We start from the raw sequence: 16,126 nt of genomic DNA, 5'->3' as shown, positions 1-16,126 counted from the left end.
CCTGGATTTTATGGTCAAGTCTCCGGAGTGGGGCTTGAACCCGTGACCTTCATGAGTTAGAGGCAAGAACGCTACCCACTGAGCCACGGCTGGCACCATTCTACTTGATGGCCTGATTATTGAAAGACACCGACAAACACACTAGGGCCTTTCTTTTCTCCACAGCAACAGATGACCAGTTCTGGGAGAACAGCTGCCATTAAGGTTTATATTAGCAATGGAAAGCATTTGTCCTTTGATGTTCCAAACAATGTGTTAACCCAGTTTCATGATTTCTTGACCTTGTTTCATGTTACTTGTGGGATTTGTTTGAGCTGGATTAAAGCCCAGTTCAATTAAATGTTGCTGTTGTTTTGGCCTTTGAAAAAAAAATTAGAGGATTCCCTCCTCAGTGTCACATTCCATGAAGCCAATTTGGAACTGAACGGGCCAGAAATCGCTCCAAGCGGCGAGGCTACGCTCACTGCCAGCTCCTGCGAGTTTAATTAACGAGAACACTTGCTGCGGGCTGCGTGGTGTCGAGTTGCTTGAATTTGAACTTTAAACAAAATGTGCGCTATCAGCCCAGCCTCTGAGCAGCGTGAGTTGCCGCACGGCTGGAAAAGTCTGTGTGAGGAGAAACATAGAAAACAGGAGCAGGAGTAGGCCATTCGGCCCTTCGAGCCTGCTCCGCCATTCAATATGATCATGGCTGATCCTCTATCTCAATACCATATTCCCGCTCTCTCCCCATACCCCTTGATGCCTTTTGTGTGTCTAGAAATCTATCCAGCTCCTTCTTAAATATATTCAGCGACTTGGCCTCCACAGCCTTCTGTGGTAGAGAATTCCGCAGGTTCACCACCCTCTGAGTGAAGAAATTTCTCCTCATCTCAGTCCTAAATGTCCAACCCCGTATCCTGAGACTGTGACCCCTCGTTCTGGACCCTCCAGCCAAGGGAAACATCCTCCCTGCATCCAGTCTGTCTAGCCCTGTCAGAATTTTATATGTTTCAGTAAGATCCCCTCTCATTCTTCTAAACTCTAGTGAATACGGCCTAGACGACCCAATCTCTCCTCATACGACAGTCCCGCCATCCCAGGAATCAGTCTGGTGATCCTTCGCTGCACTCCCTCTATGGCAAGTATATCCTTTCTTTGGTAGGGGGGCCGAAACTCCTAAGAAGACTCATCCACAAGATCTGTCAGGCAGAGAAGTCACACCCACAGATTCAGGCAAGCAGACTTCATTCATTTAAAGTTAATATTCTCTATGTCATTGTAAATAAAAATGTTAAGTTTCTTTAGAAAAAGCCAAAGAAATAATTGAATTAAATTAAAGAGACAGAAGGGCAAAGTTACAAAAAAGTTAATTTTTAAAATTTTAAAAAAAAATTTTTCTAATGACCAAAAACTATTTAAATAAGGAGTAATATGAAACTCCACATTTTTTAAAAGTTAATTTTTAGTTGTTTGGCAGCCATTAAGACTTTTAAAACTTAATTTGGACCTGGTATTTTTAAGCGCACCTGTTTAACGGTGTAAATCGTTACTTTCTAGCAGGTTATCAAGTTGGCGCTTTTTCAATGATTTCTCTGATTGCAGGGTGCGCTGGCCCTTTAATTCGAAGCTGTCATACCGCCGGCGAACCGCTAGGAGCAAGTTCACGATTTCCGCGTTTCACTGCGCGCTGCGCGAACGCGGGAACTTGCTCCTTCAACTCGCCACTAAAAGCAGAGAGCGCTGTTGAGATCCTCTGTTATTTCGGGAGCGATTTCTGGCTCCACACTCCCAGTTTGGACCTCTGTCGATTCAAAAACGGGGCCTTAGTTCTTGTTTTTATTTTTTTTAAATGTAACGTGTAGCCCATTTGAACCCTTGAGTTCATGCAGTTTTAAGTTCCTTTCTTTGGTAAGCTCCTTTACTCTTGGCATTAGTTTTGGCCATGCAGAGTTGCGAGGCCTATTATTGATCAAATCTATTTCCTCTGGTTTGCTGATTGCAGAGTTCTCAAAAACCCACTCTAATCTCCTTCCTAAAGTAGCTTCTCGTTTTCATTTAGATCACAAAATTGTTATTCCATGGTCTTATGCAAATTGAATTTCACCATTTTCCAGATGCTCACAGACTCTAAATTACATAGAATTTTCACAGCACAGAAACAGGCCGTTCGGCCCAACTGGTCTGTGCCAGCCTTTACGCGCCACATGAGCCTCCTCCCACCCTGCTTCATCTAATCCTATCAGCATATCCATCTATTCCTTTCTCCCTCATGTGTTTATCTAGCTTCCCCTTAAAGGCATCTGTTCTAGTCGCCTCAACTACTCCATGTGGTTGCGAGTCCCACATTCTAACCACTCTCTGGATAAAGAAGTTTCTCCTGAATTCTTTATTGGATTTATTAGTGACTATCTTATATTTATGACCCCATGTTTTCGACTCCACCACAATCGCAAACATCTTCTCTACGTCTACCACATCGAACCCTTTCATGATTTTAGAGACCGCCATTGGGTCTCCCCTCAAACATACAAAATCCTTCTGTGAACCATGAGTTATTCATTTCTTTAATTTCACGTCTCAATTGGTAGCACCCTCATCCCTGAATCAGAAGATTGGCGGATGGCATACCTCAGTACTGAGGGAGTGCTGCATTGTCAAAGGTACCGTGCATGAGATATTAAACCGAGGCCTTGTCTGCCTGCTCAGGTGGACATTAAAGATCCCACAGCACGATTCAATGAAGAGCAGGAGGAATTCTCCTGGTGTCCGGGCCAATATGCCTCCCTCTGGTCGTCCATTCATTTGCTATTTCTAGGACCTTGTTTTGTGCAAAATGGCTGCCGTGTTTGCCTACATAACGACAATGACTGCACTTCAAAAGTAATCACATTGGTAAAAAGAAAGACTTGCATTCATGACCTCAGGACGTCTCAAAGTGATTTACAGCCAATCAAGTACCTTTGAAGTGTAGTTACTGTTGGAAATGTGACAGCCAATTTGCGCACAGTAAGCTCCCACAAACAGCAACGTGATAATGACCAGCTAATCTGTTTCAGTGATGTTGGTTGAGGGATAAATATTAGCCCAGGACGCCGGGGAGAACTCCCCTGCTCTTCTTCATATACTGCTGCGGGATCTTTTACATCCACCTGAGAGGGCGGACAAGGCCTCAGTTTAACATCTCATCCAAAAGGCAGCACCTCTGACAGTGCAGCACTCCCTCAGTACTACACTGGGAGTGTTAGCCTGGATTATGTGCTCAAGTCCCTGGACTGGGGCTTAAACCCATACCCTTCTGTCTCACAGGCAAGAGTGCTACCCACTGAGCCACAGAACATCCTGAGGATGGGACAAAGTGCTATATAAATGCAAGTTTTTTTAAACCATTAATCAAACATGCAAAGCTAAATGGATAGTGAAATATATTCTTCGCTGTTAACAGGCTAGTGGATAATGAACCCAGTCTGTGGCCTCAACCCAGGCTTTTCTTAATCAGCTTTCAATGAAACTGAATTGTTAAACCATCAATTGGGAAAATCTCCTCACGTCTGCAAATTCATTGCCTTTGATGGCTTCCCGATACCCAAGCTTTGGCCGATTTGTTATCTCAGCTGGTAGCCCGTCGCACAGTCCATCGTCCTAAGATTAACTACTTCCCGTTCGCTCCTGCAATGTGTGGAGACCGAAGTAAAAAGACGGAATGCTATCTCGGTACCGTCCTCTTCACCTTTCGACTGACGTGTCCCCCACACATCCTGCTCCTTTCCAGCCATCCCATCATCTCTGGAAATGGTTTTGCTTTTGTGTTTACAATTACAATGTATCATCCAGCCAAATATTACAGCTCAGGCACTCTCTTGAGCGCTGACACTCCAGTGCGGATCAGACACCGTTAAACCGAGGCACCGTCTGCCCTCTCAGGTGGACATAAAAGATCCCAGGGCCACTATTTCAAAGAAGAGCAGTGGAGTTCTCCCCGGGGGTCCTGGCCAATATTAATCCCTCGACCAATATCACTAAAAGACAGTTGCTGTTTGTGGGATCTTGCTGTGCGCAAATTGGCTGCCTTGTTTCCTACATTACAACAGGGACTGCACTTCAAAAGTACTTCATTGGCTGTAAAGCGCTCCTGAGGTCGTGAAAGGTGCTATATAAATGCAAGTCTTTCTTCTTTTTAGCACTTTGTAGCGAAGCGTGGATGAAGGGAACTGTTGAAGAGAGTAGAGTTTTCCTCTGCTGCGATCACCACATGTCCTCATCCTGTCCCCCCCCCCCGTCCCCCCCCAAGACACCACAGGATCCCCACCTTCATTTTATTCCCTGCTAAAATGAACTGCCACCAGGGGAGGAATTGAGTGCCTGCGTGCGCAAGGAATTATGTAAGGTTCACCCCCCGCATCGTAACGTCGTAGTACTTAAGTGGAGGGTCTTCCTTTACGGGAATGTTCTTTATCCCGAGGAACGCGAGTTGGTGCCAGTTCTGCGTCCGGCGCTGCGGGGAGAATGGTCCGTCAAAGACAAGAGGAAGACTCTACAAGGTAGGTAATCCTACTGGAGAAGGTGCAAAAAAGATTTATAAGGATGATACCAGAACTGAGAGGTTAGAACTATCAGGAAAGATTGAACAGGCTGGGACCTCTTTACGCTAGAGAAGGCTGAGGGGTGACCTGCTCGAGGTCTTTAAAATCATGAAGGGGTTTGATAGGGTAGATGCGGAGAAGATATTTTCACTTGTAGGGGAGACCAAAGCTAGAGGTCATAAATATAAGATAGTCACTAATAAATCCAACAAGGAATTCAGGAGAAACTTATTTACCCATGGAGTAGTTGAGGTGAATAGCATAGATGCATTTAAGAGGAAGCTAGATAAGTACATGAGGGAGAAAGGAATAGAAGGGTATGCTGTGATAGGGTGAGATGAAGTAGGGTAGGAGGAGGCTCGTGTGGAGCATAAACACTGGCATAGACCAGTTGGGCCGAATGGCCAGTTTCTGTGCTGTAAATTCCGTGTAATTCTTTGTATTTTGTACTTTTCAACAACTTGCATTTATATAGCGCCTTTAACATAGTAAGATGTCCCCAGGGCGCTTCACAGGAGCGATTATCAAACAAAATGTGACATTGAGTTACATAAGGCATTAGGACAGGTGACCGAAAGCTGGGTCAAAGAGGTAGGTTTTAAGGAGCGTCTTAAAGGAGAAGTGGTAGAGAGGCGGAGAGGTTTAGGGAGGGAATTCCAGAGCTTAGGACCTAGGCAGCTGAAAGCACGGCCGCCAATGGTGGAGCGATTAAAATCGGGGATGCGCAAGAGGCAAGAATTGGAGGAGCGCAGAGATCTCGGAGGGTTGTCGGGCTGGAGGAGGCTACAGAGATAGGGAGGGGGCGAGGCCATGCAGGGATTTGAAAACAAGGATGAGAATTTTAAAATTGAGGTGTTGCCTGACTGGGAGCCAATGAAGGTCAGCGTGATGGATGAACGGGACTTGGTGCGAGTTAGGACATGGGCAGCAGAGTTTTGGATGAGCTCATGTTTATGGAGGGTGGAGGGAGGCCGGCCAGGAGTGCATTGGAATAGTTAAGTTTAGTGATAACAAAGGCATGGATGAGGGTTTAAGCAGCAGATAAGCAGAGGCAGGGACGGAGACGGGCGATGTTATGGAGGTGGAAGTAGGCGGTCTTGGTGACGGAGAGGATATGGGGTCAGAAGCTCATCTCAGGGTCAAATAGAACGCCGAGGTTGCAAACGGTCTGGTTCAGCCTCAGACAGTGGCCAGGGAGAGAGATGGAATCGGTGGCTAGGGAACGGAATTTGTGGCGGGGACTGAAGACAATGGCTTCGGTCTTCCCAATATTTAGTTGGAGGACGTTTCTGCCGATCCAATACTGGATGTCAGACAAGCAGTGTGACAAATCAGAGGCAGTGGAAGGGTCGAGAGAGGTTTGGTGGTGAGGTAGAGCTGGGTGTCGTTAGTGTCCGTGTGGAACCTGTATGCCATGTTCTACCTTGATCTACCACTCCAGCGATGTCATGAATGGGGAATGTTGCTCGCGATCCACTTTACCCCTTCATGATGTCACAGAAGGAACGTTCACAAAGTCACAAAGGGGGAGAAATTCTCCACAGAATGTATGCTCTCAGGCTGCCTCTAAACAACAGTTCTAACATGTACAACATGGCAACAAGGGATAACAGAGAGACTGAGGTAAGTGTTTATATTTAGGGGGTTAATTCAGTAAAACGCACCATCCTTATTAAATTTGAATTGGAGCCCTCCTGACAGTTCAGTGGAAGATAGGAAGGAATAAGAGGAGGCCATTCAGCCCCTCGATCCATTCAATTAGATCACTGCTGCTCTGAATCTTAACTCCATCTACCCGTCTTGGTTCCATATCCCTTAATACTCTCGCCTAACAAAACTCTATCAATCTCCGCTTTGAAATTTTCAATTGACCCCCAGCCTCAACAGCTTCATGGGGGAGAGAATTCCCCGATTTCCACCACTCTTTGTGTGAAGAAGTGCTTCCCGAAATGACCCCTGAACGGCCAAGCTCTAATTTTGAGATTATGCCCCCCCCCCCCGCCTTGTTCTGAGGGTGACTGATGGGGTGAGCTGACCCTCACCCGCCCGGCAGAGAACCGATGGGATCGGATCTCCCGCCCGATTTTACTCTTTGTTGATGATCCCGTCGGTATCCCATTGGGTGGGGACGGGGTGGGGGGTGGGGGGAAGGGAGGTGCAGGGGGGTTAAAATTAAGAGTCCAGTAGTCAACGCGCAGAACTGGTGCCACACGGGAGGGCTGTTCAGTCCATCCATCTGCAAAGTCCCCTTAACACACCATCTAAGGATTTATGAAATGATTCCAATATTTTTGCCTCCATTACCCTACTTGGGAAACCATTCCACTCTCTGCATGAAGAGCTTCCTGACGTCAGTCCTCAATTTGCCTTTCACTAATTTGAACCTGTGTCCATTTGTCTAATGTCACCGTTTAGTTTGAAGTAGTGTTCCAGATTTACATTTTCTTCACTCGCTGTGGCTCAGTGGGTAGCACTCCTGCCTCTGATGTCAGATGGTTGTGGGTTCATAGTCCCACACCAGAGACTTTGAGCCCATATTCAAGGCTGGCACTCCCGATGCAGTACTGAGGGAGCGCTGCACCGTCGGAGGTACTGTCTTTTGGAAGAGATGTAAAACCAAAGCCCCGACTGCCCCTCACAGGTAGACTTAAAAGATCCCACAGCACTATTTCGAAGAAGAGTAGGGGAGCTCTCCTGGCATCATATTTATCCCTCAACCAACATCAGTAAAACAGATTATCTTGTCATTATCACATTGCCGTTTGTGGGAGCTTGCTGTGAGCACATTGGCTGCCTCGTTTCCTACATTACAACAGTGACTACACTTCAAAAAGTACTTCATTGGCTGTAAAGCGCTTTGGGGCGTCCTGAGATCGTGAAAGGCGCTCTATAAATGCAAGTCCGTTCTTTCATTCTTTACCATCTCATAAGGTCCTCTCTCAGTTGGGTCCTTTCAAGGCTGGCAAGCCCAAGTTTCTCCAGTCTTTCCTCATTCCTCGACCTTTGACATTAGAGGTCAGCCTTGTGCTCTGCTCTTCAGTGCCCCTCTTGCGTCACGGCAACCAGAACTGGACACTGTATTCAAGGTGCGGTCGGACCAAACACCGGAGAGTTTGGTCACAACTTCCTCTGACTTGTATTCTACAGTTTTGGCTATGTCGTTCCACATTTATTGGCAGATTGGGTGATCGCTTTGCTGAACAGCTCCCCTCAGTCTGCAAGAGTGACCCTGACCTTCCAGTCGCTTGCCATTTTAATTCTCCGGCCCACTCCCACCCTGTCCTCGGCCTCTTACACTGTTCCAATGAAGCTCAACGGAAGCCCGAGGAACAGCACCTCATCTTTCGATGAGGTATTTTACAACCTTCCGGACTTAACGTTGATTTCAGTAACTTCAAATCGTAACCACTGCTCCCATTTTTTTCAGACAGCAGGTGCTGGTAATGGTTCTGCTGTTGCCATTTACACCTCCTCTAGACCCATCTTTTGTTTCGTTACTTGTCCCATTACCATCCCTCCTTGCCTTGCACCATCATCCCTTTTGTCAATTAATCACTCCTGCCCTCCACCCTAACAGAGACCTTCCCTTTTGTTATAAAAACAGAAAATGCTGGAGAAGCTCAGCAAGCCAGGCAGCATCTGTTGTTCTTTCCTCCCCTCCCCTTCCACCCTCACCTTTGCCTGGCTCTGTACTTGCGTAAAATCTTCAACTTCTTCCAGTTCTGACGAAAGGTCATCGACCTGAAACGTTAACTCTTGTTTCTCTTTCCACAGATGCTGCCTGACCTGCTGAGTATTTCCAGTATTTTCTGTTTTTACTTTGTTGATTTCTGCTGTGCATTTGGTTAAATGTTTGTTTTATTATTCATTCATGGGGATGTGGGCGTCGCTGGCGAGGCCGGCATTTATTGCCCATCCCTAATTGCCCCTGAGAAGGTGGTGGTGAGCCGCCTTCTTGAACCGCTGCAGTCCGTGTGATGAAGGTTCTCCCACAGTGCTGTTAGGAAGGGAGTTCCAGGATTTTGACCCAGCGACGATGGAGGAATGGCCGATATATTTCCAAGTCGGGATGGTGCGTGACTTGGAGGGGAACGTGCAGGTGGTGTTGTTCCCATGCGCTTCTGGGTGGTAGAGGTCGCGGGTTTGGGAGGTGCTGTCGAAGAAGCCTTGGCGAGTTGCTGCAGTGCATCCTGTGGATGGTACACACTGCAGCCACTGTGCGTCCGCAGTCAATAAGGAACTCCAATCTCTTTACACTAACCCTTAATCATCCATAGAGTACCTGATCAGTCTTGCTCTTTTGTTTTATCATAAATCCAACCTTTCCCTGATCTTGGTACATTCTGAGGGCAAGTCAGTTAGCTCCTAATGGGTAACGCAGGAGTGGGGGGGGGGGGGGGGGTCGTCTGACCGAGGCGAGACGAGGTGCTTGCCCCTTTAAGAGTGGTGCCGAAGCGGAGCCGAGTGCGGGCCATTCCCGAAGCGAAGCCGGAAAGAGCCGAGTCCGGGCCATTCCCGAAGCGAAGCCGGAAAGAGCCGAGTCCGGGCCCGAAGCGAAGCCGGAAAGAGCCGAGTCCGGGCCCGAAGCGAAGCCGGAAAGAGCCGAGTCCGGGCCCGAGGTCCGCCCCGATGAAGAAGCTGCTGGTGCCGCCGCGAGGCCCGAGCAGCCCTTAGACCGGACAGCGCCGCCTGAGCCGCCGCCATTTGGTACAAAGCGACCGCGGGGCCGTCGCCACTCTGTAAATATCCGCCGCTTCTTCTTCCTGACGCCTCCCGCCCCCCTCCGTGTGCCGCAGGGAAGTAGGCCTGGGTCTCTCCCCTGACAGCCTCGGACTCGAGTAGATGCGTAGCCCGGCATAGGAGCGCGCCTGCGGGCAATCCGTTTAGAGTGTGTGTGGACTGTAATAATGTGTAAATGTCCTACTGGTTGTAGTTTGAGGTTAAACGAGGCAGCTAGGTCTCCCTGTTATGAGTTAAAATACAGCCTGGGCTGTAATTGTATTAAAATGTATATAATATCCTCAGGGACTTCCATTGACCCCTGGGTCCTGTAACTCTTTGTACTGTTGACAAGTCACAGCAAACAAACATAGCAAAACATTCCCTTTTTGCTTAATGTGCAGTTCTTTCCTCCCCCGACCCCAACCCGGGCATTTCACCAATATCTAAATTAACACGATTGGATATACACTTGAAAAGGAAACACATTTGCAGGGCTATAGGGAAAGAGCAGGGGAGGAGTGGGACCCAATTGGATGGTGCTCTCAACGAGCAGCAGCCGAGACCCAACTATCTTCAGCTGGTTCGCCAATGGCCTTCCTTTCATCCTGAGGTGGTGAGTGCACAGGGTTCAGTTCCATTCGCAACCCCTCAGATAATGAAGCAGTCCGTGCCCGCATGCAGCAAGACCTGGTCAACGTCCAGGCTTGGGTCGATAAGTGGCAAGTAACATTCGCGCCACACAAGTGCCAGGCAATGACCATCTCCAACAAGAGAGAGTCTAACCACCTCCCCTTGACATTCAACGGCATTACCATCGCCGAATCCCCCACCATCAACATCCTCGAGGGTCACCATTGACCAGAAACTCAACTGGACCAGCCACGTAAATGCCGTGGCTACTAGAGCAGGTCAGAGGCTGGGTATTCTGCAGCGAGTGACTTCCCAAAGCCTCTCCACCACTTACAAGGCACAAGTCAGGGGTGTGATGGCATACTCTCCACTTGCCTGGATGAGTGCAGCTGCAGCAGTACTCGAGAATTCAACACCATCCAGGACAAAACAGCCAGCTTTATCAGCACCTCATTCACTTGCCTAAACAACCACAATGGCTGCAGAGTGTATTATCTGCTCCTCCCAAGCCCGTGACTTCCACCACCCAGAAGGACAAAGGTAGCAGGTACATGGGAACACCACCATGTCCAAGTCACACACCATCCTATCTTGGACATATATTGATATTCCTTCAGCGTCGCTGGGTCAAAATCCGTGAATATCCTTCCTAACAGCACTGTGGGAGCACCTTCACCACGTGGACTGCAGTGGTTCAAGGAGAAGGCCCACCACCTAAAGGGCAGCTAAGGATGGGTAGTAAATGTCGGCCTTGCCAGTGACACCCACATCCCGAGAATTGATTTTAAAAAAAGCTGTCAAAGAGCATATGAGATCTTCGATTTAATAAATAGGGGCATTAGAGTATTAAAATAGAGGTAATTCACAGGCTGATTAACAGTCTGGCAGGGTGGCGTCATTGTTGTTTTCGTACCTTCACACTCTTCCCTTGGTGAACCGTGTGAAGCAGTGGAAGGATGTGCAGGCTGATTAACAGCCTGACAGGCCGCGACGTGAACGCTCTTTCCATGGCCGTAACCATCTTTATACCGGCCGAAAGGATGGTCAGAACTATGCGGTGGGAGGGTTTGATGGGCTGCCACAACCCACACGATGAGGAGGGGGGCCACCTACAGCCATCGGACGCAAGTATCCCGTTGCATGTCAACCCAGAATTCAGAGCCGGAGCTCCATTCTTTGATAAGGTAAATAAGGAAAAGCTATTTCCACTGGTCAGTGAGTTGGTATCTAGAGGGCAGAAATTAAAGATTATCACCAAAAGAATGAAGGGAGGGGTTACATAGAATTACATCGAATTTACAGCACAGAAACCAACTATTCGACCCAACGGGTCTATGTCGCTGTTTATGAGCCTCCTCCCTCCGCTCTTCATCTCACCCTATCAGCATATCCTTCCATTCCTTTCTCCCTCATGTACTTATCTAACTTCCCCTCAACTGCATCCACACTCTGCGTCTCAACCACTCCTTGTGGTATTGAGTTCCACGTTCTCGCCACTCTCCGAGTAAAGAAATTTCTCCTGATTGGATTTATTGGCGACTGTTTTATATTTACGACCCCTAGTTTTGGATTCCCCCACAAGCGGAAACATTCTCTCCTCGCCTATCCTGTCAAACCCCATCATAATTTTAAAGGTCACCCCTCGGGCTTCTCTTGTCGAGAGAAAAGAGCCCCAGCCTGTTCCGTCTTCCCTGATAGTTATAACCTCTCAGTTCTGGTATCATCCTTGTTGTTGACAATTCATAGCAATCTACTGCTAATACTGTCGGAGAATGTTTTTCTTTACATAGAGGGTTGTTAGGACACGGAATGTCCTGTCAGAAACAGTAATGGTAACAGAACCTATAATATATGAACATGAGAAAATACAAAATATGGAGCGGGAGTAGGGCCTCTCGAGCCTGCTCCGCTATTCAATAAGATCGTGGCCAGTCTTCTACCACGACTCCACTTTCCCGCCCTATCCCCATAATAGCTTTCAGTAGGGAAGCGGATAAATATAAGAGAAATTTGAAAGGGTATGGAGAATGGGACGGAGTGGATAGATGTTTCAAAGAGCCGGCACAGGTGGGATGGGCCGAATGGCCGCCTCCTGTGCCGTGTCGTTCAATTTCAGAATTTCAACCAGCGTCCTGCTCACGGGCCACTCTCCGAATAATAGGGTGCGTGTCGCCTCCCTGGAATGCCCCATGGGCTGAGCTGATTTCAGTCGCGCACTTGGGATGGTCGCCAAGTGAAGGCCTGGACCTTCTCTCAAAGGGAGAGAAGGACGAATGGTTCCCGGTCAGCTCTGGCTCACTGGGTAGCATTTCTCGCCCCTCAATCAGAAGGTCGTGGGTTCGGGTCCCGCTCCAGAGACCTAAGCACAAAAGCCAGGCCGACACTCCCAGTGCGGTGCTGAGGGAGCGCTGCACCGTTGGAGGTGCCGTCTTTCGGATGAGAGGTTAAAACCGAGGCCCAGTCTGCCCCCTCAGGCGGACGCAAAAGATCCCATGGCACTATTCCGAAGAAGAGTAGGGAAGTTCTCCTTGGTGTCCTGGCCAATATTTATACTTCAATCACCATCACTAAAACAAATTATCTGGTCATTATCAGAGTGCTGTTTGTGGGAGCTTGCTGTGCACAAATTGGCTGCCAACTTTCCCTACATTACAGCAGTGACTACACTTCAAAAGTACTTAATTGGCTGTAAAGCGCTTTGAGACGCCTTGAGGTTGTGACGCTGTATAAATGTGAGTCTACTTTGTCGTTTTGTTTGATAGACATCCTGTTGAACAGGGAAAATAGGATGACCCTGCCTCTCAAGAGTTCTCTCGTAGCTTCTCTTGCTGAACAGCAAGAATAGGGGAGGGAAGAGGAACTGAATTCCAGCTCAGTCAGCATCGCACAACTGGGCAGGGATGGGACATTGAACTTTACATTTTGCAACTGAGCTGCTGGTGTTGGGGGGTGGGGGGAGGTGAGGAGGCCCTATGAGGTATTTTTGGCCAGGTTGATCATTTGGAAGTTCTCAAATTAGATCTACAGTAAGTGTTGGGTTTTTCACTGTAAACTTAGTGTTGGTTCTGCCTTCGCAGGTACAGCTCGGGCTTTGGAAAAGGCATCGCCCCATGGAACCAGGGATGTTTCAGGTGGAGTTTCCGAACTTCGGCAATAACCTGCTGAGGAAGCTGAACCAGCAGAGGATGGAGGGGAAACTCTGCGACATCACCATTCACCTCCAGGGCCAGATGTTCAAGGCCCACCGGGCCGTGCTGGCCGCCTCCTCGCCCTACTTCCACGACCAGGTGCTCCTGAAGAACGCCAGCCGGATCGTCCTGCCCGGCGTCATGAGCCCCAAGGCCTTCGAGAACGTGCTGGCCTCCTCCTACACCGGCAAGCTCACCATTCTGTCGCCGGAGATCGTCAGCTACCTGACGGTGGCCAGCTTCCTCCAGATGTGGCACGTGGTGGACAAGTGCACCGAGCTGCTGCAGGAGAGCCAGCCCGCCCCCAGCCAGCCACCGGCCAGCCAGAACCAATCGCCCAGCAGCAGCAACTACCTCAGCCCCTGGCACGGTGGGGAGCCGGGGACGGGCGTGCCGGCCAAGTTCGAGAGGCCCGAGGAGGACGACATCAAGATGGAGGGCAACCACGACGAGGAGGAGGATGAGGATGAGGACGAGGAGGAGGACGAGGAAGGCCCGAAAGGCCAGGCGTCGCCGGGCCGCGAGACGGAGCAAGACAACGTTATCAGCAACTCGGCGGAGCGGGAGAAATTTGGCGGCGGGGGGGTGAACGGGGATTGCGAGGCGGGGGTCAGCAACAGCCTGGACTGCCCCTACCCGGTGCCAGGCTACAGCCAGCCCAGCATCGTGCCGCACAAGAGGTGGGTCTTCGTGAAGACCGGCGGCAAGGCGGACGACGTGCGGTCAACGGGCAGCGAGGAGGGGGAGCCGCGGTTCCTGCAGGCTGCCGGCAAGAGGGGGCTGGGGGGGGCGGTGGTGGCGGCGGAGGAGGAGGAGCCCGGCGGCAACGAGGGCGGCCATTTCGCGGAGCACGGCCTGCCCGAGGAGTACGACGAGTTCACCGAGGACCCCAGCTACGACGAGCCGGTCGACTACTACGGCTCGTCAGACGACTTCCACTTCGACCGGATGGGGGGGCCGGGTGGGGGCGGAGGAGGACTCAGCCCTCCCCCCGACGGGATCCCCCCGGGCGACGGGCTGCCGGGGGAGATTCAGGAGAACGGAGCCTACGGGGTGCTGGGCGAGCCGGGCCCCAGCCCAGGCCAGCTGGCGGCGGCCAACTCGGACTTTCCCGGCGGGGTCTACAAGCTCTACCCCTGCCAGTGCGGCAAGAGCTTTGCCCACAAGAGCCAGCGGGACCGGCACATGAGCATGCACCTCAACGTCCGGCCGTTCGGCTGCCCCATCTGCAACAAGAAGTTCAAGATGAAGCACCACCTGATGGGACACATGAAGATCCACACGGGCCACAAGCCCTACGAGTGCCACTACTGCGGCAAGAAATTCATGTGGCGCGACAGCTTCACCCGCCACCGCAACGCCTGCGCCAAGCTCTACCACGCAGCCGCCGCCGCCGCGCCCACCCCGCCCGGCATCATTCCCGACCTGGACGTGCCCTCCGACCTCAACGTGCCCTCCGACCTCTGACCCGCGTCACGTTCAGCCAGCCCCCGGGCAGCAACGCGCTGCCTCTTAAAACTCGCGACCAAAGAGGATACGGAATGGCTGAGTGGGGGGAGGGGGGTGGGCGAGGCTGTTGATGGGGGGTGGGGCGGGAGGGAGGGAGTGCGGGCGGGCGGGAGAGGGTGGGGGGCTGGGGAAGGAAGCCCAGGTGATTGAGGGGGGCGACGCCTAATCTTGTGTACGAGATTATCGGAGGCTGCGGTGGACGCCACGAGCTGACCGTTTGGAACGAGTGCAGAGTTACTAACGTGAGGTCGTGGAACTGACGCTGTCCAGATTCAAGCCCGCATCTTCGAATCAGATTGTGCGGACAATTTTTACATAAACGAGTATTTAAGTATATAAAAAAAAATATATATATATTTAGATATATATATATCTGTAAATCCTGGTGCTGCACATTGAAGTATTTTTTACAGCTGCCTCTGCTTTAATATTTATGAAACCGACACGGAAAAGGGTGGAGACGCTCAGTGGGTCAGTTAGCGTCTGTTAGAGAGACGTCTCGGAACTGTGTGTCTGGACCGTGTCAGTCGTGGCTCACTGGGTAGCGCTCTGCTCCGAGTCAGAAGGGTCGTGAGTACGAGTCCCACCCCAGAGACTTGAGCACAGTAATCCAGGCTGACTCTCCCAGCGCCGTACTGAGGGAGTGCTGCACTATCGGAGGCGCCGTCTTTTGGTTGAGACGTTAAACCTTCTGCCCTGTCTGCCCTCAGGTGGAAGTAAAAGATCCCACGGCCGCTGTTTCGAAGGAGAGCAGAGGAGTTCTCCCCGGTGTCCTGGCCAATATTTATCCCTCGACTAACGTCAACAAAAAAAATAGATTGCCTGGTCATTATCACATTGCCGTTTGTGGGAGCTTGCTGTGCGCAAATTGGCTGCCGCGTTTCCTACATTACAACAGTGACTACACTTCGAGAAAAGTACTTCATTGGTTGTAAACGCTTTGGGACGTCCTGAGGATGTGAACGGCGATGTATAAATGCAAGTTCTTTCTAACTGGGGAAGGGTTCAAACACCCGAAGCGTGTCTCGACAGACGCTGTCTAGACCTGCCGAGTGTTTCCGGCGCTCTCTGTGTTTTGTTTCCTTTGTTTCAGAATTCCAGCATCTGCAGTATTTTGCTTTTTTTTTTGTTGTTGTGTTCTTTTACTATTTGTGTTTTTAAAAAAAAATGTGTTGAATTTTTAACTCTGTTCTCCCCTTGAATAAAGAAAGTTTGGGCAACTCTCTGGGCTCGGAATCACCTGCGCTTGCTCTGCCCACGTCCTCGAGCTACCTCGGACCTCACACGTGCCGATCCCGTAAAGAGGGAGACGGGGTGTTTCCCTGTGGCTCGGTCGGCGAAACCCGCCTCCCGCCGTGGATCAGGAAGGCCCCAGGGTGGACTGACTTGGCTGATCTCTGCCAGGGTGGTAATAGGAATGCTGCGTTAGAGCCGTACGGCACAGAAAGGAGGCCACTCGGCCCATTGTGCCCTGTGCCGGCTCTTGGAAAGTCCCGGTCCCACTCCCCTGCTCTT

At 50.3% G+C, this 16,126-nt stretch overlaps 1 protein-coding gene across 4 annotated transcripts; it reads left to right on the top strand.

Annotated features, from left to right (window-relative positions):
* The first annotated feature begins 4,206 nt into the window (after positions 1-4,206).
* LOC137305230 (zinc finger and BTB domain-containing protein 43-like) lies at positions 4,207-14,681 on the top strand. 4 transcript variants are annotated; one of them, XM_067974074.1, is made up of 2 exons: positions 4,207-4,520; positions 12,992-14,681. In XM_067974074.1, the coding sequence occupies exons 1-2, from the start codon at positions 4,425-4,427 to the stop codon at positions 14,567-14,569; spliced, it is 1,674 nt and encodes a 557-aa protein (XP_067830175.1). In that variant the 5' UTR covers positions 4,207-4,424; the 3' UTR covers positions 14,570-14,681. The 4 variants fall into 4 exon arrangements, with proteins under 4 accessions (XP_067830175.1, XP_067830177.1, XP_067830176.1 ...); XM_067974076.1 differs by lacking the exon at positions 4,207-4,520 and adding an exon at positions 9,146-9,269; XM_067974075.1 differs by lacking the exon at positions 4,207-4,520 and adding an exon at positions 9,146-9,301.
* Positions 14,682-16,126: the final 1,445 nt, after the last annotated feature.

This window comes from Heptranchias perlo, chromosome 39, assembly GCF_035084215.1.
Source record: "Heptranchias perlo isolate sHepPer1 chromosome 39, sHepPer1.hap1, whole genome shotgun sequence".
Classification (NCBI taxonomy): Eukaryota; Metazoa; Chordata; class Chondrichthyes; order Hexanchiformes; family Hexanchidae; genus Heptranchias; species Heptranchias perlo.
The sequence above is the reverse complement of the archived record's forward strand: the minus strand, read 5'-3'. Positions and strand labels throughout refer to the sequence as shown.

Coding starts and splice junctions, on each gene's coding strand:
- LOC137305230 (XM_067974073.1), top strand. CDS start 10,871: ATGTGCAGGCTGATTAACAGCCTGACAGGCCGCGACGTGAACGCTCTT. Junction 11,099..12,991: donor GAGCTCCATTCTTTGATAAG/GTAAATAAGGAA, acceptor CTGCCTTCGCAG/GTACAGCTCGGGCTTTGGAA.